General features: G+C 50.0%; 4 protein-coding genes across 4 annotated transcripts; 3 read left to right on the forward strand and 1 right to left on the reverse strand.

The window, feature by feature from the left end:
- Nucleotides 1-3,370: 3,370 nt before the first annotated feature.
- On the forward strand, nt 3,371-3,541 carry M421DRAFT_26180 (uncharacterized protein; the record flags this gene model as incomplete). Its single annotated transcript, XM_033588696.1, has 1 exon — nt 3,371-3,541. A coding segment is annotated over one exon (171 nt), but the record flags the coding sequence as incomplete, so codon positions are not given.
- Nucleotides 3,542-6,126: 2,585 nt separating this feature from the next.
- M421DRAFT_95706 (uncharacterized protein) lies at nt 6,127-6,603 on the forward strand (the record flags this gene model as incomplete). The annotated part of the gene is made up of 1 exon (XM_033598328.1): nt 6,127-6,603. One exon carries the CDS (start codon nt 6,127-6,129, stop codon nt 6,601-6,603), a length of 477 nt encoding a protein of 158 aa, XP_033444271.1.
- Nucleotides 6,604-7,806: 1,203 nt separating this feature from the next.
- On the reverse strand, nt 7,807-8,831 carry M421DRAFT_73810 (Arp2/3 complex 16 kDa subunit ARPC5; the record flags this gene model as incomplete). The annotated part of the gene is made up of 4 exons (XM_033596989.1): nt 7,807-7,869; nt 7,989-8,133; nt 8,237-8,364; nt 8,607-8,831. 4 exons carry the CDS (start codon nt 8,829-8,831, stop codon nt 7,807-7,809), a joined length of 561 nt encoding a protein of 186 aa, XP_033444272.1.
- A 4,212-nt stretch (nt 8,832-13,043) lies between these two features.
- M421DRAFT_299623 (uncharacterized protein) lies at nt 13,044-14,073 on the forward strand. The gene has a single exon (XM_033589095.1). The coding sequence runs from the start codon at nt 13,227-13,229 to the stop codon at nt 13,824-13,826; it is 600 nt and encodes a 199-aa protein (XP_033444273.1). The 5' UTR covers nt 13,044-13,226; the 3' UTR covers nt 13,827-14,073.
- The last annotated feature ends 6,355 nt before the right edge of the window (nt 14,074-20,428 follow it).

Consider the following 20,428-nt stretch of genomic DNA (forward strand, 5'->3'; position numbering starts at 1 on the left):
GCCTACTGTCTGAACTCCAGAGCTACCCCACTAGTACCCCTCCATTACCCACAGTATACAATATATTACCCCACAGCAACATAGCTCTCCTAGATAGCGTTGTACTGAAGCTTCGGCTTGACGGCTCTAATCACTTTCATTGGGAAAAGGCCTACAAGCTCTACGCCAAATCACAAGGTTATCATGGCCTACTTGACGGCACATGGGAGGAACCTGAGGTCAACAAAGGCGACACTCTGCTCCGCCAGAACGATCGTGACACCAAAGTCGCTTACACTCCAGAAGTCGACAGGATCCCCACGTTTCTGCTTGCCGGTGACAATATCCAGACAGCTCAGTCTCTTGCGTTTGCTGCAGTCACAACAAATACTACTATTAGATTTATGCTATTAGAAGCTAACCTGTGCGTCTTTAAGCATAACAACAGCAGTCTTATCCCTGCCTATATTAATAATACTGTCTTTATTACCTAGACAAGCTAGCGTATAACTAAGGTTAAGCAGCAGGTCTTTAACAAGTACAAGTGCCGTGACTTAGGCCCTATCAGCCATTATCTTAGTATCCACGTCTGTTGTAACTGCTAGCGTTGTCTTATTAAGCTCTCTATAGAAGGATATATTAACAAGCTAATCCATGACTATAAGCGTGAAAACTCTGCAGCTCGCCATACACTGCTTGACGTGGTAGTCCTTAGCCTCAAGATGTGTCCCACAGATGATCTTGCGCCTCTCTAACAGCTGCGTAACTATCAGACTATTATTAGCAAGCTGCTCTACCTAGCAACACAGCTGCAGGTGGATATCTTATTCCACATTGGCTTTCTTGCCCACACTATAAGCAACCCTAGGCTGGCGGAATGGGTATACTCCAACGTCCTTCGTGGGTACCCCCCAAAACTTCGTCAATAATACATGGATTCTAGCGAAATAGGGCTTAAAAGAAAGAGAAAAACTACTTCTACATTTCTGTAGTAGAGGGTTTTGTTATAACTATTAAACTGCACAAGCTAGAGGCTAGAAAAGGTTAAAAAGGGGGGGTACCTAGCGAGCATACCCATTAATAGGTATACTTTGCTAGGTAGTGTTAATAACTTAGCTAATACTAGGCAGAATTAGCTAATTCTTTTTTTATTAGAAGGCGCAATACTAGGCGCTTCTATCAAATAATAGATCATGTAAGCGTATCTCTGCTAGTTAAGAAGCTATAAGCCAAAACGTAAAAAAGCATACCCTACCCATCCGCCAGCCTAAGCAACCCCACGCTCTGTTACTTTAACTACGCTATACAAGTTATTAACTCTCTTAAGACCTATAAGGATCTTATTATAACATACAAAGCTCCTTGCAGTGCTAAACTTACTATTGACATGTTTATTAAGTTAGCTCCTACTAACCTAGGTCTCTATAGGTACTCTAATGCTTTATTTACTAATAGCAAAGACTGCAAGTCCACCTCTAGCTATCTATTTAAGTTAGCTAGTAGGCCTATCTGTCACAAATCTGTTAAACAGAAGCTTGTTACCACCTCTACAACAGAGGCAGAGTATGTGGCCATAACCTTCACAGCTAAAGAGGCCACCTAGCTTCACTAGCTGCTTTATTAACTTAGCTACAAGTCTAACAATACTCACCCTATTAAGCTGTTTAGCAACAACAAGCCTTATATTAAGCTTCTCTATAGTGACAGCCACTATAAGCGTACTAAGCATGTAGATATCTACTATTACTACGTTAAGGAGCGCGTCTGTAAAAGTTATCTTTGTAACGATGCAGGCAAGAAGAGAGATATCTAGAATAGGTGTGAGTCTGCTACAAGGCATATAGGAGTGCTAGGATAATAAGAACACTAGGATATATTCTCTACACCTATAGGTCTTGTACAAAAGGATATAGAAAAACTACTCTATAATGCTACAGTTCCTTGCTCCTTATATATAAGGGTTTGGTGGTAGTTTAGTGTAAGCTTATGCCATGCGACAAGGGCCATGGTCATGAGTCGCTAGAACTGTATCCTAGTGGTATCGGGTCACTGTTCGTAGAGCGTTGTTACAATCTTACAGTTGAACACGTCTGCACAACAGCTATGGCTGCTAACAGCCTTACTAAACCTCTTAATCGCGTAGCTCACAAGCGATTTCTCTGTTAAATTGGCCTTGGCAAGCCTACAATTGTTAACAACACTACCAACAGCACCTCTGACGTCACTACTAGGCTGACAATTAACAGCAACTGCTAGACAACAGCGTCAGCAGCCACACACAAATTAAGTATGATAGAGGACAGAATAGGCGACAACAGGCGGAGGATAATCAGGGTTACCATGTTTCCAGCGTGAGCTCCTGGAGCTTCAATTCACTCGCTGTGGGGGTGTGTCCGCGCAGGGCAGCGCTTCTCATAGGCCAGCTCGCTTCTCGATTGGGTTAGGTCTCCCGCTTTCACGCACTGTAGATAATCGCTCCCTCAGGTAGACTCAATCGACAGTTCACGTAGCCACACTCATCAGCTTTGGATGTGGTGGCCGGAAAGTATATGTGGCCGGAAAGTATATGGCTGAGCTTATGCCTCATACCAGCAGACGGCTTCGATCCGATCAGTGATGAAAACATGGCCCGAGATTTGATCGGACATGGTTCAAAACCCTGCCATCACCGCTGTTACCATCGTCACAGCTTGGATATTGATTAAGTGACAGATGTTACTAAAGGCCTCCGGCAGCCTCACAGATGGTCGCTTTGGACGCGTGAGTCGCATTCGACTGTGATGAGACAACTTGGAGGGAGCTGTACGGCAAATTGCTATCCTTCAAGACTGACACTCTGACTTCCTTCGATACTAGCATGTCTCGCTTATTTTCACGAATTTCGGCCAAAGGGCTTGATATACGAGGAGAAGCCAGCTCGATACCCGCGGGAGCTCTCCTGTGCAGTCACGCAGATGTTGCAGCGATAACAAACAACATGGAACTATCCACTCTTTAAATGTCTCTGCGAGTGCACACACCATCTTAGATCAACGCCGATTTGATTACCACTAGATGATTTCCCGCATTGGCCTCCAATTGGTTTAGCTCGCCCTCGCCTCTTTAGGCAGCAAGGCGACAGCGACTAGATTCTGTCGCGGCAGACGCAGCCGCTGTATGTACCGATGGAAAACTGCGCTGATTTGCTTGCTAGCTATGAGGCGACCATATATTTATACATGCCCTGATACGTGCTAGTACAAGGTAGTCAACAGAGGTGACGATCAAGGCCTATAGGACCGACTTGCACCGCAACAAATTCTGTTAAAATAAGCATGCAATCAGCAATAAGACCGAGCCATCTCCGCGTGGACCTATACCGTCCGCTCAGAGTATTGTGGCCTTTTCGACATTGAACATTCACCGCTGCGTCAATCTCCACAACGCGATCCTGCTCCATGGCTGGACGCACTCTGGCAACAGCCCAGAAACGTTCGAGTCGCACTGCAAGACTTGGTACGATAGCGATCTATCAGGCGCTGAGAAGATCCGCAGCGACCTGACGCCAGATATGTTCGGCTTTTGTAAGACAAGCACGCCAATCGCCAGACGGTCAACACTTTTACTTTCTACTACGTGCAAAGTCTCTACCAGGGGAGTTCAGTGTACATAGACTAGCGGAGAAAAGAGGGGGGACGAGAAACGCTACTTGAGCCTGTATGCGGCGAACTAGCTTGCAAGTCACCCTCAAGGATTGTCGTAGTCCTCATAAAACGGTGCTAGTAGAGAAGGATTATAGTATACAACTTTGATCAGCAGCCAACCTTGCGAAACTTCTACCATCACTCTGGGACATGTATGGACACCTCGCTAATTAGACTCTATGGCGACCGCTTGAAACTATCCTCGAGTCTTGACTAACTATGGTCAGCAAAGGTAAGATTTTCGCCATGCCAGAAATAGAACGCGACACACTGCCTCAGCAACTGGCAGCGCAGGACCCCTTGGTCGAACTACCGTGCAGTGAGACCATCCTAAATGAGACAGTTGACAAGTTTAATCGACTTGTGCAAGCCATCCAATATCGTATGCCCAACAACCCGGCAACAAAGGAGAAGGAAGCTAGCACAGGCCTAGTCGACGAGTAGGTTCTCAAAACTATGCAACTCATATCAGGCTTCACCAACCCCTTCCTGCTCCGCGCTTGCCGCCCAAACTTCTATTTCATTGCCCCGACCTCTCAATCCCAAGCTCGTTCTGATTTGCCCACCAGCTATTCTGGTCATGTCCCACGGGCCCAGCGCCCTACAACGACGGAGTCCCTCCTGCTCTGCTCTTCACGTCCTAATACGTGTACGCCCTGCGCATTATCCGCGCAAAACTAGGCACCGGATCATGGTCCTAGCTCCTCAGAACGATTTGGCACGTCTACTCGCACGCCCCGAGTCTCTCAGCCGCTGTTCGTGGCATTTATCGTAACTATGATTAAGAAGTGGAGAAGTCGAAGACGGATCTAAACCACTCATTCTATTATTATTTTAATAAGACTCTCAATCATAGCGCTGGGGTATATCTCACCCAGCCATACGGAGGATGGGAATGAGCTCCTGCTTCCGGCGCATGTTGAGGGTGACGGGTTCGCGAGGGTAAGCGATGGCGCGCAAGTGAGGCTGAGGAATAAAGTCTACGGTGTTGGATTCACGCCATTTGCGGGCTGGAGGAATGCGAGGCTGCTGGAGGTATTGATGCATTGACTTGAGATGGTGGAGAGTGGGACTTGGAGTGTTCATGAGCATGGGGCTGCTGGTGGGATAGAGAAGTGCAGGGATGCCGATGTGGAGAATACATCCGGGGAGTACGTGTTACCGATGCCGGAATACTAAGCTCGACAGTAACTGACAGATTCATACATTATTGTTTTTACTTCGCTCCGTATTGCCCTCCTTATCTGAAGACCAGGCGCGATCATCTTCAAAGGCGGACGGCGGGGGAGGGTGAAGAATTCATACATGAAGCCTCTCGTGATTCCCATTGAAGTTTACTCTCATCAACAAGGTTGATGTTTCTGTGCTCATGATCTGGAGCCGTTGTTTCACGGGGGGGGGGGTATCCCCAACGACCTGCACTGATCGATACAAAGTGGATTTAGTCTGCAGTTCAACTGTAAAGTCCAATCCACAGTTTCTCGTGTCTTTTCCATCCGGAATTGTGCCCTTCAACATCGCTCTCTGGTACGGAGACGACTTGCCGCATCTCAATCAAATTTAGCCGATGCCGAAGCGTGAAGTCTAGTACCGGTAGTGCGATGCTGTTAGAGCGTCCCAAACCAGGGCCTTCGTTGCTTACATCAAACCCAATGGATCGCTCCCAAGGGCCAGAATCGTTATAGGGAAGAGCGTATGACAACGCATCTCGTCACCATCCCCGATGCCACCGTCCCACAACGGCACGTCCTCAAAAAGCTCTGGTGGAGTCAAATGGGGGCCTTAGTAGAAGCAGCTAAAGGACTTGGCATTTTGCCCTCGCGAACACTTTGCAACGAGCCAAGCGGTGACTGCACCTTCAGCAAGACAGGCAAGCCCGGCAACGAGACACTATGCAGATGTAATTCAACGCATCCACCACTATCGTGCGATCAAGGTTCTACACAAAGTCAACCATGTGAACAGAGTGAGATCGATGAATGCCCAGATGGATGTCAGCTCTGCGTGCTATCAACTTCCCCACCAGTTTTTTTACTGCAACCAAAACGCTCTCACTTCTCAGATCTGTCTGTCTGTATGCGACCAAAATACGCAGCTCACAGAACGATGTTCAGTTCAGCCTACTCTCTTGTTGACAGCACACCATCGGGCAACGAGACTATGGTCAAGGGTCTGATGTAGCGCGGGAGGATTTTGCGGCTAGGGCTTGAAAACTCGACAATCTCGCGATCCCGAAGACCGAGGTGTTGCGCATGGAGTCGTGGTCGTCGGCTACCGAGAATATCTGTGCCAACAATATCACCATCGTCCATCCCGTTCACTCTGTCAGTGTACACGCTTGGCTGCCGTTGCGTGTCTCGTATGTGATACTGAGCGCGGCGTTGATGTTTTACTTAGACTCGTGTGCGCTTCCAGCTATATAAGGGTCGGTCGCCGCCCGGATCCTACGGGGACATACTGGAGAATGACATCTCGCACGGAGCAAACGCCGGTAACCAATGAGTGCGGCCACGACGAAATCTGCATCAACAATGAGCCCACGACAAGGCTGCGGCAGACGCCGTTGTGCCAAGCGCACGTCAAACGACGGCCAATTCGGCGGCACGGGCATGGCCACGAAGGCGCTCGACTCCTCGGGCCGAGAAAGGCACTCCTGCACTTCGTCCGAACCGAGACACGGCTCATCCCCAAGATGAGTCGCTCCTGCTCCGGCCGTTCCCGTGCTGAACAGCGCCACCGATTTCGGGCGCGGTACCCCAAGCGTGCTTGCCCGAGCTACCTAGATCTCGTTCAATCGATAATGGGCTGCCACAGACACGCGGCAAGCATACAAAAGGGCAGAGAGACAGGAGAGAAAGGCGATCGTATACAAGCCAGCGGCGTGGTTGTTTCGTTGTTACGAGGCGATGCGTGTGCATGTGGTGGCCCTGGCGCGATGTGATTTCCCATGCAAGTGCCATGTGTCTTCCTTCCAACGGGCATGCAGCATCGCCAAGGCGGCTGTTGGACGGTGGATGCGGCGTACAAGGGCGGCTTACCCACTTGACAACATGATATGCAATATTGGCATTGGAGAATTGCCAAATGACTCCTGTTGTCAGCTTAAGAACTTGATAGCGTGATGCGTTGGCTTGAAGGGTTCATACTGAGATTGTGCGGCGTGCGAGATGGGCAGCAGCATTGGTGTTGAGAACATGATCGCCAGTTTCATGGTCTTTGGAGCCGAGGTCCCTTCGCGGGTCTGCTGTCAATGCGACGTCTTGTTTGTAAGACTGCAAGCGACTAGTGCCTTGCGTGAGATCAGGATAGCCGACCTGGGAAGATGGGGTGCGCATGAACCGCGGTAAAATGACTTCCTTCTGGAAGCCTGTTCGAGCCTGAAACGGTTACGAAAACCTGCTTTCCTTGTCTTGTTAGACGACGCAAATAGCGCTGCAGAAGGTAAAACCTTGCGGCGTCAAGTATTGCCACGCAACGAAGGATGAACTTTCACATAGCAACTCATCGCCGTCTCACTTCAAACTGTCAAGTTTGAATGTTGATCTTGAAGAGACGACACGTTTCATCTCCCAACGCTCTCAAAACTTCCCTTACTTGGCATTAGCGTTCAAACATTAAGCGTGTCCTAATACAGAGCAGAGCCTCTTGGCGTGTACTAAGATCCGCGTGGAAGCTGTGCCGTGCACGCGGCTCGCAGGTCTACGGTCTAGGGCATATCCGGTAAGCGTAGCAGGCCATCAGGCTCCGGGATGATGGCTGGGAAATTATTGGGGATGTCGCTGCTAGTATCACAAGGCTGAAGTGGACACTTTGGAGGCCAGGAAAAAGGAGACGTCAGTGCTTTTCCTTCTGGAAAATTGCAAGGATAAGGTTACCGGCCCTGCGGAAAAAATCCTTGTCGAAGTATTGACTCATGGTAATAAATAGGGCCGTAAAGCAGATCGCAACGTAGGATGGACACAAGGCAGGTCGAGATTGTGCAAGATGTGGTTCGTTGGTACGACGAATATGATTCATCACCACCAGCAGCGTGCTAGCTACTGGGTATGCGGTATGTATAGATTGCCAACGCTTGTTTTCTTCCACGTGCGGCAGCGTGAATAGTCTGCGCGCTGAAAGTATGGCGAGAGGACGTGTAGTCGACTCAGACTGTGCGGCGATCCGTCATGACCCTGACGATGCTCCCGGGACCTGCTACCTCCACAAGCTATTGCAGTAGTTAGCAGCTGCGCTTTGCCGTTCATACTGATGGTGCTCCAGCAATGACAACTGTGCCCCAGTGGCACGTAAAGGGTTGCTGTATGTGGCGAGACGTCAAGCACATACCTTCTCATGCCAGCTCAGCAGAACGCTCATAGCCTGGCCACCTCCCTCCCCTCCGCCTCTTGAGTGTACCTGGGAAAAGCCGGTTGCTTGTGGGGTAATGTTACGCGCACTGCTAGCTGGAGCGGCCTGTGCCATGCCCTTGTAACTGTAGATCAACATGTCAGCAAGGCATGCCGTAGCAATTACGCCTTATTATATAGCTTTTCGCGCAATATGGACTAGGTAGAAGGAATGGAATCGAGTCGTACATGTACTTCATCAGCACGTCCAATGCTTCTGTCCCACCAGGTGCACTGTATATGCGGCTCAGCAACTGAGCAATCTCGGCTTGTCGAATGGATTGGAGAACTTCGAGGACGATGGCGAGGTAGATTTCCTAAAACAAAGTGGGCTTGTCAGCTGGAAGGCCGCTCAAACGTGCGACTGTGCGAGGTTCGTTCGTCCTGGTTGCTGGTTACCCGGCTCCGCAGCGGTGGTAACGTCGTGACCAGGCCGCAGCGGGTGTGGAGAGACATTCGATGGCCTTGTCCCACAGCCATAAGCTGGGGTGCATGTGGCGTCACAATGGTGGGTGCGGCTGTCACAGTGGTGTTCTTGGGGTAGCAGGCACCGACGTACCTTGCCCTTGTCGTCGGCGCCATAAGGTGCAGACTCCAATGCGCCCTGCAGAGCACCCTCATTGTCTCCTCCCCTCAGCAGCTGCCGTATTTGTTGCGAGGTGTTCTGGACGTCGGCGGTCGCTATGGGCTCAACGGCCGGTGTGAGGGAGCTCAGGTCGAAGTTGGCAGGGCTGTCCGGATCCAGGGCATCAATGTTGATCGTCCGCCAGTTGATGTTGGCCATGGTTGCGGTTATGCTGTAGGCGTAGTCGACGTAGGGGAGGGCGGCAATGCGAGGGCGGGTAGCTGGAGAGGCGTTGGCGTGTGCTTGAGAGCTTGCGGTGAGGTCGCAGTTCGGCGTGGGGTGCAGAGGGAGCTCCACCTTCCAGCCTTGGCAAATCGCGGCTTCCAAAGGCGGCGGAGCCGCCAACTGTCGCACAAGCAAGGGTCGGCACTCAGCACCGATAAAACAACTCGGCACTTGTATTCATACGTCTTCGGATCTATCGATGTTGCGGTGGCGACCAGCAATGGCGTCACAAGTACGACGGCGACCGCCCCGAAGCAATGGACGAGACGGTCACAGCGAGGAGAAGTCGAGATGTGATCAGCAGCTTGGAAAATGCGTATAATAGTAATGTTGTACATTGGTATTAGTCTATGTTCCCGTGTGTCGCGAGACACTACCCGAGACCCAGGCATTGTCTGTCTAAAATCAAGTTGCCGTGGCAGGGCGTCCATCTGTGTGTATCCAAAGATGGCCGTCCGAGAAATGCAAAAGCGCCCGATTGCTCGTCCAAGTCTAACAAGCTCGCCGAGCTATCGTACAAGACAATCCGTGTCTAACAAGGCCGATGAAGGCAGACGACGGAGATCTACCGTATACAGGTGTCCAAAGAGAAAGAGAGAGAGAGAGAGAGAAAGAGAGAGAAATACCCGTTTTGGTATCTATGCCTGGGGGCCCGGACCGTCTATAGTGGTGAACGCCGATAAAATGACTTTTGCCGTAAGAAGATGCAATCGCTAAACGTAAGGACGCAAGGGAAACCAGGACCGATGGAAAGATTGTCGCTAATGGAGGGCGGAGCTGATAAACGCAGGGGTATTATGCTGCTGACGAAGGGACGCGGGTGCAGTTGCGAATATTAAAAGGCGTATTCCTGAAGGATGGCGGCTGGAAAACGCTGTCGCCAGAGTGCAAAGGGCTGTGCCAATGAAGGCGGGTGTTGTGAGGAATTGAGGTAGGGCTGCAGCTATGTATTGGTTAGCCAGGGTGTCGGTAAGGCAAGGAGTGTCCTGTCACTTACGAGGCGCAGCACTGTCATCCCTCTGTTCCCAACGGAACACCACCTATTCGCCTCGGTCTGCCAGGAATTGCGATGCGGTGTTTGCAGATACGAGCGAGAGTCGTGAACAATCCGTTGGGACGGGACCGTTGAGACCCTTATTTCGGTGGTGGCGGGGGCTTGGGAGCGCCTGTTGTGTCGTATGCGCCACGGCCCATGTTGTTAGATTCGTTTTCTCTGGCAATCATTGTTGTGTTGGTGGATGTGTCGTCTACCTTATATGTTAGCTCGTTTTTTCACGCTGACGCCAAATATGGAAACACCAATGGCACTGGTCAACTTACAAATAGACCGGAAACGAGTGTGAGTTGCAGCTGAGCTGAGTTTGTGCGATGTTGTTTGCTGAGTAGAGACGCTGAGTTGAACGAATGTGGGTGGTTGGCGAGCTTCCGGGTGAGAGCGTAGGGCGATGGATTAAATAGCGTTTGTGTTGCAGTGGACTGAGCCGGGCAGTGCGCTGAACTGAGAGACAGGGAAGGAATGGACGGAGAGCTCGAAGGGAGTGATAGTGAAAGAGACGAGATTCCGGAGGGCGCGCCGTGCCTTAGATATATTTCGAGCAGAAATAAGGGGGGGCCTGTACTGACTTGCCAAAAGCGCTTTGGCTGCCGACGAGACACCTGAAATGAGCATCAGTGCTCATAAGTTCAAAGCGCAGGCTACATGACGTGCCGGGAGCAAGACGGGTCTTTCGGGGCTGTTTCAACTAGCTCCCTGTCGACAACTCGGGCCTGCATCTGGCAGAAATTGAGTGCGGCCATAACAGGGAGCCAGGATGATCTGCGCAGCTGAATCCACGATAGTGGCTATCCCCTGCCGCGCTAGGCTCGTGTACCTGCAGGCCCGACGGCGCCAGGCAGGGGTCGACCAACGGCTGGCGCTGGGGTGCGTTTGGGCGACGCTCATACGAGGCGCTGCGGGATAGAGTTACAAACTCTATCCACGGCAACCTAGAGTGCCCACCAGCTCATCTCAGCATACAGTCGAACGCTTCGTGATGGCAGCTGCTGGCGTCGTGTGGACTCAACGCTGCTGCCGTTGAAATTTGCCACCGGTGACCCTTCTCCATGCGCTCAGACTGCGCGCCCAAACTTCCAGAGCCACTTCTTCCCGTCGACACGACTCGCTCTGAGTCGTCTGCGTGCTCTGCGTGGTCTGCTCGCCGTGCCGCCTGTGTTGGCTCCGCGCCAGAACCGTGCCAGAAGGTTGTGAGGCGCGGGACCCTTCCCCCGATAGCGCGGCCGGTGAATCAACCCGCCTTCATCGTCGCCACCAGCATGCACCATCGCGTCCCTCGCCCAGGTTGCTGGGTGCATATTATATAGACGTGTATCCACAGTGGAACATCACACTGCCAGCCTGCCAGGACAGTTGAGAGGAAAGCATTGAATAACGCTTCGCCAGGGCGACCTCATTCTGGCGGGTGCTTTCCATATGGTAGAGCTCTTGCCGATTGCTGCTGCAGCACGCCGGTCGCGGCTTCCGTTCGCGTCCTGACGCCCGGTCAGAGGCAGAGGCCCGCGACCACCTCACCATGCAGCAGACAGCAAACACACTAGATAATTGCAATTCTACTCCATGAAGCAGCGCCGGTTGCCGGAATGAGAGCGTTGGCCCGCTCGATGAGTGGAGCCTCGGTAGGGACCATGCTCCTACGCTCTCGCTTGGACATTTGCTTCTGGAAGAGTGCTAGAAACTGGCCATTCGCAGTGTCGCAGATTCACTTGAAGCCCTATCCGCCAGGCTGCAGGCGCCGACACGGTTTCAATTGATCAAACACAGCGTCTGAGATACGTCGCCAGGCGTGCGTGTTGCTTCGCCTCTCTCTGCGCAGGTTCTCGCCGCCGCCGTCTCTCAGACCTGCCGCAGTCGCGCTGCGATCAGATCGCTGCAAGCCTTCCGCGCTCCACGGACACGGGTGCCATGCAAGCCTCCGCGGGCGCCTGTCTGCTGCTGCATATTCGCTGCACCTACCGGGGCATCTTGCAAGTTGCCGGCTTCACGCACAACCGCCTGTGCGGTGTCAAAATTCTACCTGTCGCTGCGTCGTCCCCAGTGTCTATCCCTCGTCATGCTCGTCAACCATGTGTGCAGAATTTGCTTTTGACATGGAAGTCGATGACATTTCAGTTCCTCGTTGAGCGGATGCCCCGAACAGCCAACCTCCTACAATTTACGAGCGGCTCAAGTTCCGCCACCAATGGCACAATTACGTCTCGAAGCTTCGCCGCTGATTGGCTGGTAGAAGTCGATGGTCTATCCCTTGCCAACGAGACATCGGCAGGGGTACATTACAAGATTCAAAGTGAGACACATCACTATCACTTGCGAGAATCTCATCACCACCGTGCCAGGTAGACGCAGAAGCTTCGTGTCGACTCGCGGGCCGGCAAGCAATCTGGAGGGACTGACTCCAGCATCTCTTGTCGCGAGGAAGATCCCGTGTGGATGTCAGGGACCAAGACGGCATGCACACGGTCACTTTCTCAATTGAGGGACTTGCGCCCTGACGCGTCTCGTCACAGGCAAGCTTTCCTACAGGCTACTCAGCGCTCCACTGTCGCATACATCATCGGAGATTTTGCATTTTGACCAGCACCATCGTTGTTTTTCTGCCCGTTGTCTGCACTCTGACAGCCCGACGCATTTCTCCACAGAAAAGTTTTTTGAAATTGCGATCGTGGAATTTTGGCTTGCGGGGAGTCGGGAGGGTGGATGCTAGCGAACGGTTTCGCCGTCTTTTGCTTTGGCACGCTACGACAATCCACAGCGGCTGTCCACTCCAATGGAAGCGAAGCAGGGGATGCTTCTCGAAGCAGACGCAACTTGCACAGACAACCCTGCCGACACGTGGAGTCTCTCTGAGCTGTGGCCTATTCCCTGGCGACTGGAAAACCCCGTGGAAGCCAGTTCGCCGATATTCCATAACAGACCTTTTGACGACCAAAGCATACAATACGGCCCTACCACACAGATACCGCGAAGCCCAAGGTGACGGACGGGAGCCCTCTCAAGAAGAAGATCGGACCGTTTGTCGAGAAGCTACCATTCATCCGACACGCTAGGTAACCAGTACGACCTCAAGCCCTGCCCAGTGGAGTCGTTTGCAACAAGACGGTTCGGCTTGGAAATGCTGCAGCCGCAACGTTGTACGGCGGTCCTATTCAATCGTCGGAACTGATGTCGAAACATGCTCGAATACATGGTTCTCCAGTGCTCCTGCCTTATGCGAGCTATCGGCAAGCGATCATTCCCTTGAGGATCTGTGCAAGCTGTTCGTCGTATCAGCTAAAATGCGATCAGCAGGGATGATTTCACTTGCGCGAGAGCTCTGTCTTGTACCTGGCGATCATTATTGCAAGAATTCAAACAATGATGGGCAGAACCTTCTGCGTTACAACGTGACCTTGGGCCTGGCAACTTGCTGCACGGCGCAAGTTACACCCTTGATCACGAATCTTCCAAGGAGAGCAGATTCGAACGTTTGTCACTATTTCGTCGTTTGTGGCACAATCGCCATCGCTTGTCCTGGCTACAGGCTCCGTTTTGGCATCTTGCCGCAGCCCCGTTCCTGCTGTGTACCTTCAAAAAGCAACGAGGCGAAGCAAGTCATTTCTCTCATCTGCAAGCAGCCGGCGAACGAACATCGTTTTAGCTCGCGGGAAGACGTAGGTAGCCACGCTTCGCTACTGCGGCTACCCGTCTCCAGGACGCGAATCAGACCACGTCAGCAGACGCAGAACCCAACCCAAAAAAGCCGACTTTTTCGTACGCTTCTTAAAAGAGGAGTGAGTTTCACAGGGCAGACGCCATGCAGCTCTCAAGATGCTACATCTTTTCTGGAAACGTGCCTTACGGCTGCCTGTTCCACAAAGTGCCGTGGCGCTGCCTGAATGCGTCCATCCGGTACCTAGGTGCCTATCGATACCCATGGCACGTCAAGGTTTCCCCCGCCGCGCCATCACTACGCGCCAAAGACAGCCTCACGTAACGTCCCTGCAAGCCTGGACTTTATTTCCTGACACCGAGATACAACCATAGTTCAAGGAGCTGAATCTTGAAGGGTCATCAGCGCGTATCTATGTGCGCATGTACGAGTTCAACAGCAGACGTGAGTCAACATGATACGACAACAACACTTCCCCGTTGGATAAGCTGCTGCTAGGTAACGGCTGGCAGCTCGCTAGAGCTTCCATTCCTGTCTCCACCTCCCACTTTCCCCGACCCAGACGTACGGGACCGAAACGAACGCCGCCGAAAACGGAGCGCAGCAGAGGCGAACGCTCCGACCGTCTCGAGACTGCTGAACTCAATCGTGGCACCTCACCCCATGGCAGGTGATTGCGGAGATGACTGCAGTCGATAGATTTTTGCATCACGCCGCACATGTTTTCAGCCTGCACTACTCTGACGATGAGCTTACGTCATGACTCCGAGAGGGAGGGACTCGTATCGATGCTCCGCGTTGGTGGTGTTGTTGACCAGCTTATCACTGACCCGGCTTCACAGCCGCAATCCCTTTGCGCCGTACCACTCGGCGCGCTAACATCCAGCCAACAGCCAGCAGCCAAGCACCCTTACAACACAACTTTAAATAGCTCGCCATCTCTGCAACACTTTACGACACCGATAGCGCTCCCGGAACCCCCAGCTCACCAACACACAACCACAACCTTCGGAGGATATCCAATCGGTCCCTTATGACTACGGGCTCTTCAGCCTGGCCGTCGAATGACTCGTCACTGACTCCGACTCCGTTGCGGTTGCCGAATAATTTGACAGCTTGCGACAATCTTGCGCTGCGCTTCACAAGAGCCATCGAAACGAAGCTCGACCGACTGCACCTTCCATACTACTTCGCACGCCTACAACCCGAGAGCCTTTACTGAGTAGACCAGTTAGACTCTCTCAGTTCAGTGCTTTCAACGTTCAGTTCGAACAAAGTGTGAGAAGCAATGCAGGTTTTGCACTAATGCCATCGTCATCGACAGTTCTTACATCCGTTGAGATATTTGCAGGCTTTCACAGGGTCCAGGTATCCTCCACTTGATTTGCTGTTCTGTATTTTCGGAACTGGGGGCTATGACTGTCATTAGTCTGTATGCACTTGGCCACCTTTAGGAATGAATAATTGCGAGGTAAGCATGTGCTATTCTGCGTATTGGTCCCGGGCACTTTGCTTTGAGAAGCAGAAATTGCTCACAGCACAACGACGATCTTACGGTCCGGCTTTCGACCCAACTGGGTTCCAGGATCATACCCGTGCCGAGTCTCTGCCCGAAGGTTTTGGTCCCCTTTTATAACAGGGCAATCTTGAAGACGGTCATGCTTTGAAGCTTTACGACAGGATCACGCACTTTGTAGCTGTCTCTTTAACAATAGCGGCCCTTTACTTCTCCATCCCGCCAACGACTCTGTGCTCATCGACACCCCAGGACTCACTCTCCAATTACTTCTGCTCACCGCACTCTGTTTTGTCCTCATCCTCATCTTTGCCCTCGTCATTTTTGTTCCCCTGGCTCGTAACCTTGTTCGTGTATTCAATCTGATTGATCAGAGTGAGCATCAGATTCTCTGGCTCAGCAATATCGTCCAGCAATGTATCTCCGACTTCTTCTTCCTCGCGTGCTTCATGGCCCACTTCATTCATCAAGGTCTTGATCTGGTTGCGCGACAGGTAGCGCGCCCAAGTTGCCCAGCAATACTTGCCGTTCTCTTCGAGCATGGTGTCGAGAGATTCGCCTTGACGTCTCCAGGTCGGTCTGACATGTTGACACATATCATGGAAACACAGGTAACGCGCCGGTCTTGAAGGTCAGCAACTTGCCACCCAGTTCCCTCCAAGTTGTCTCAGGGTTCAGATAGACAATTTTTTCCATCGTATCCCTCTTCTTGTCCACAATGTGAATCCTGTAGGGCTCATCGGTAGAGTTTCTCCAAGCGCTGATCAGCTCCTTGTTCCGGAAGTCCTCGATGTCTGGGCGGATAGTCAAGAAACCGTTATCAAGCTGGTTTTCCAGCCGTAACGGTAACAACAATCCATTCTCAGGGCTGAACAATTCCTCTGCCATGTCTTGTCCCTGAAGGTTGCTCCCATTGCGGCTCTTCTATGTTTTCAGGAGAAGATGCGCAACGCGACGAGAGTCGATGCAGGTTCGTACTGCGCTGTGACAACGTTCCACAACAGACCCCTGTACAGCTTTCCTCCGGGATGCTGGAGATCATAGTACTCAATGATGCCTTGCCGAAATTTCTGTTGAACTCTCCCGTTCTGGTCGCCTCTCACACTCTCTTTGATGTTTCGACCCAGAGACGAACTTGGAAACAATTCCATGAAAGAGCTGGTAAGAGCTTCTGCGTCCAAATCTCCAGTCATGACCTTCTAGCCGTCTTACAAAAATCTCTCTTGGGTTCATAGGTCTTGGTCGCTTCTGTCCTGCTGCAATATTCATCGGTCTCGCGAATTTCTTCGATGGTTGCACCATCTGCAACATACTGGACTTGAGCTTTGTCAAGCTCGAACTGATACAGTTGTATCTGGTGCGTTATGAGGTCCACCGCTTTCTCCCAGTACGACTCCTCGAACGACCCTTTTTGTTTCAACGAGCTTTTTGCTTGCCCCAATGTCAACCTGCTTGTGTCGATTGCAGATTGCAAACCTTGTACCGTTTCGTCAGCGGAACGTTTGTCCAAGACTGGGCAATTGATAGTCGTCAACATTGTGTTGTACGTTCAGATGTGCACTTAGGAGTTGTGCGATGTGGTGGCCGTTACTTTTGAAATGGCTTGTAGCGTAGACAGCGAAATGAATCTGTTGGTTGCTGGTTATTGGATGTTGGTTGTATGGTTCGCATAGACATCGGTACCGATAAGTCATTGAGTAAAGGGCGGGGCAGTAGTGAGGCAGCGGGCACCCGTTTCGTTCACCAAGTGTTTGCAAGGGAAGAACTACTTGGACAGATACGGAGGCCGCGAGCTACGAAGATGCCGCGGAAGGTGCCGTTGGTCTCTGGCAAGGAAAAATTGGTTCTCCCAAAGCCACGCGGCGACTGCAACCAGCCTCGTCAACAATCAAGTCAATTTCGACTTAGCCTAGTACGTTTATCAAGCATTAACTAGAGCTTTAAGTGAGGTTTAATTGCAAGTATAGTTACAAGAGAGTCCCCTGCAAGGATGTTAGGGAAGTCTAGGGCTAGTTTAGCCTAGTAGCCAACATAAAAGCTAAGTATAGCATCCTAGATAAAGACAAGTACAAATCTAACAAGACAGGCTTCATAATAGGCTAGATATCTACTAGAGCAGATAACGTACCCCACGGGCGAACGACTCAACGGGCGAGCGACTCACTTTTGCCAAGCCCCCACCAAACCTCACCCCATTATGGCCTCTATCAGCCCACTTCGGCGCTGCGCAGGGTAGAACAACCTGTAATATTACTTAGAAACTACTTCTACATTATTCTTGCACGTTCGCGCGTTATGTCTAGTCTTGTTGCACTATCTATAGCGCCTTTAGGTCAGCTTAGCCCTATTAGCGCGCACTTGCTTCTTTGCCTTCTTCCTATTACTACGCGCCCTAAACTCCTTTAGAGTTGTTAATTATAGGCTATCCTTAACTATTAGGGTCCCTTCTGCCTAGACTTACTTTCTCTTGTGCAATTGCTAGCGTGCAGCGGCCTTGTTAGCTGTTTTAAGCTCAGCAATCTGTTTCTCTGCAAGCATAAGCTTGTGTGTGACTATTGCTGTGCCCTTAATATAATGCTTAAGCGCGCTTGTTGTAGAATTTAGTAAGCTACCCTAGTATTTCTAGAACTTGTCTTAAATTAGAGTAGATTATAACCTAAATTCTAGGGTATTACTTAGGGTTTATAAATGCTAGGGCTCTTTGTTAACAGGGAGTTGTAGTGATAGAGTGCGCAGCTTTATATTAAGGCTGCTTATAACCTGTTCTAGGTTAAACAGGACTAGTCTAGCACCTTAGAACCCTTACTAGATGTTGCTAGTAGTAATTGCAGCGTTGTAGGCGCGTATAAAGCATGGCAGGAACTTAGTCTTTGTAATGTAGTTAATCTAGCTGTGTATAAGGTTGTTAGCTTAGCGCCTATACGCCTGCTTTAAAGGGGCAAAACAGCCTACATTAAGCAGCTGTAGAAGGTGCAATAAGTGTAGAGGCATACATAAGGTAATAATCTTGTTATTCCTGCAGTATTGCTAGAATTTAAGCAAGTTATGGCTCTTATAACTATTAATAACTAGTAGATAGTAGGTCCTAATAGTACGCTCCTTTGTATGCGTGTTAAAGTGCTTTAACTACTCTAGACTAAGCTTATTAGTAGTCTAGCTATTCTTAGAGACTATAATAACCTAGTCTTAGGGCAGACCCTCCTCTTTATACTAGGCAGAGAGGTAATGTTGCGCCTTGAAGATAATAAAGGGTAGTATAGCCTACCCTGCCCTATTAATGCCCTAGATAACTGTTGTCTACTCCTAGTTGCCCTGTTGAATAGACTTTGGCTGTCTACAACGCTCTAAGCCTGTAACAACTGCTCCTGTGGATATCTAGCCTATTATAAAGCCTGTCTTGTTAAAGTTGTACGTGTCTTTATCTAGGATGCTATACTTGGCTTTAGTATTCTCTACAAGCTAGAACCAGCCCTGTATAATCTCTAGATCCTCACAGAGGGCTTGCTTGTAGTTATACTTGCAATTAAACCTTACTTTAAGCTCTAGTTAACGCTTAACAAACGTACTAGGCCAGTTTACGCTAACATAGCCTAGATTGCGCTCAGCGCGCAAAGAATTGGCTATATCAGCCACAGCTGCAAGCTGAGGGGGAAATCCTCGCGCAGCTAGCTAAAGGATGTAATCAACAATTACCTGCTCCTTATTCTTGTCTAGGTTCTGTAAGTTAGGTGCAGAATTAGTGTGTGAAGGTTGTCTAGCGCGTTGTTTGTTTAGTGTAGCTTAAGGAACCTTATAGATAGCTGCAGCGCGCTACTTAGAGAGATTTGCGTCTTGTTTAAGAGCCTAGAGCGCAAGCTGTATCTAACGTTCTTTTAACGCGTCTAAGTGGTGTTGTTAAGAAGGCATTAGTGTAGGAAGGGTGGTTTGGTGGGGGCTTGGCAAAAGTGAGTCGCTCGCCCGTTGAGTCGTTCGCCCGTGGGGTACGTTATTACAGCTTTAGAGAGACAAGGACAGCCAAAGGCAATCCAGCCAGGCAACTAGGAGTTAACAACAGTTATACAGCGCAATAATGCTAAAGGGTGGGCTATTTAACGCTTTATTGTCTTTAAGGCCTACTATTATCTCTCCACCTAGTACAAGGAGGAAGGTCTACCCTAGGACTAGGTTATTACAGTCTCTAAGAATAGCTAGCCTGCTAATAAGCTTAGTCTAGAGTAGTGAAAGCACTTTAACGCGCACACAAAGAGCGTATTACTAGCAGCTACTACCTGCTACTTGTTAATAGCTATAAGAGTCATAACTTGGTTGAATTCTAGCAATACTGCAAGGATAACAAGACTATTAATATTGTAAAGTTATACAACTTTGTTCTTATAATCTTTCTCTAGCCTATTTTCTTCTTAGATGTAGCGCTATGCTTACCTAAGCACTGTTGTTATAATCAACTTAAAGCAAGGATTAGAATGGTGTGGTTACGAGGTCTGTACCTCCTCTCCTTTTTAAGATAGATTGTTCTCTATATTTAGTAACTAGAGAATATTCTAGATACAATGCTTACAAATAGAGTAGCTGATTTTTTAGACGCTGATGTAGTAGTCTGGCCAAAGGCCAATAAAGGATATCTACTTCCTAACAACTTTTGCTAAAAAGCATGCACAAGTTAACTCGACGTCTGGTTAACTGCGTAGATAATATATATCTAGCTTAAGCCAAGCCGGCTAAGCTAATGTAACCGGCTAGCTCTAGCTCTTCTTTAGCTTTAGAGTCTAGACCGTTACAGGTGGGGGCTTGGCAAAAGTGACCGACTTGTCTGGTGACCGACTCGTCCGTGGGGTACGTTAATCATAGTAGGTAGATTAAAGATATAACTTACCTAACGTAGATTATCACTGAGCCAGCCATATCACTAAACTAGCCATTTTCTCTTAGCACAACTAACACAAGTTACTGCAACTACAACTAACGTACCTCACGGGCGAGTGGCCGGCCCGGGCGAGTGACCAGATTTTGCCAAGACCACACCAAACTTCACACAACCTGCAATGTCTTAGCGCAAAAAGGCTTAAAGCGTCTTAAAGGAACTAGATATACAGCTTGCTATTTAGGCTCTTAAACAAGACATAACTCTTACTATTCTACATGCTGTAATAATCTACAAGGTGTTAGAAAGAATGCTAAGACAATAACGTGCTAGAACGCTCTTAAGACATAATTAGGCTGGCGGAATGGGTATACTCCAACGTCCTTCGTGGGTACCCCCCAAAACTTTGTCAATAATACATGGATTCTAGCAAAATAGGGCTTAAAAGAAA

Source organism: Didymella exigua (assembly GCF_010094145.1).
Source record: "Didymella exigua CBS 183.55 unplaced genomic scaffold M421scaffold_43, whole genome shotgun sequence".
NCBI lineage: Eukaryota > Fungi > Ascomycota > Dothideomycetes > Pleosporales > Didymellaceae > Didymella > Didymella exigua.

Bases quoted from the DNA above. Each gene is read 5' to 3' on its own strand.
- M421DRAFT_299623 (XM_033589095.1), top strand. From the start codon at position 13,227: ATGCGATCAGCAGGGATGATTTCACTTGCGCGAGAGCTCTGTCTTGTA.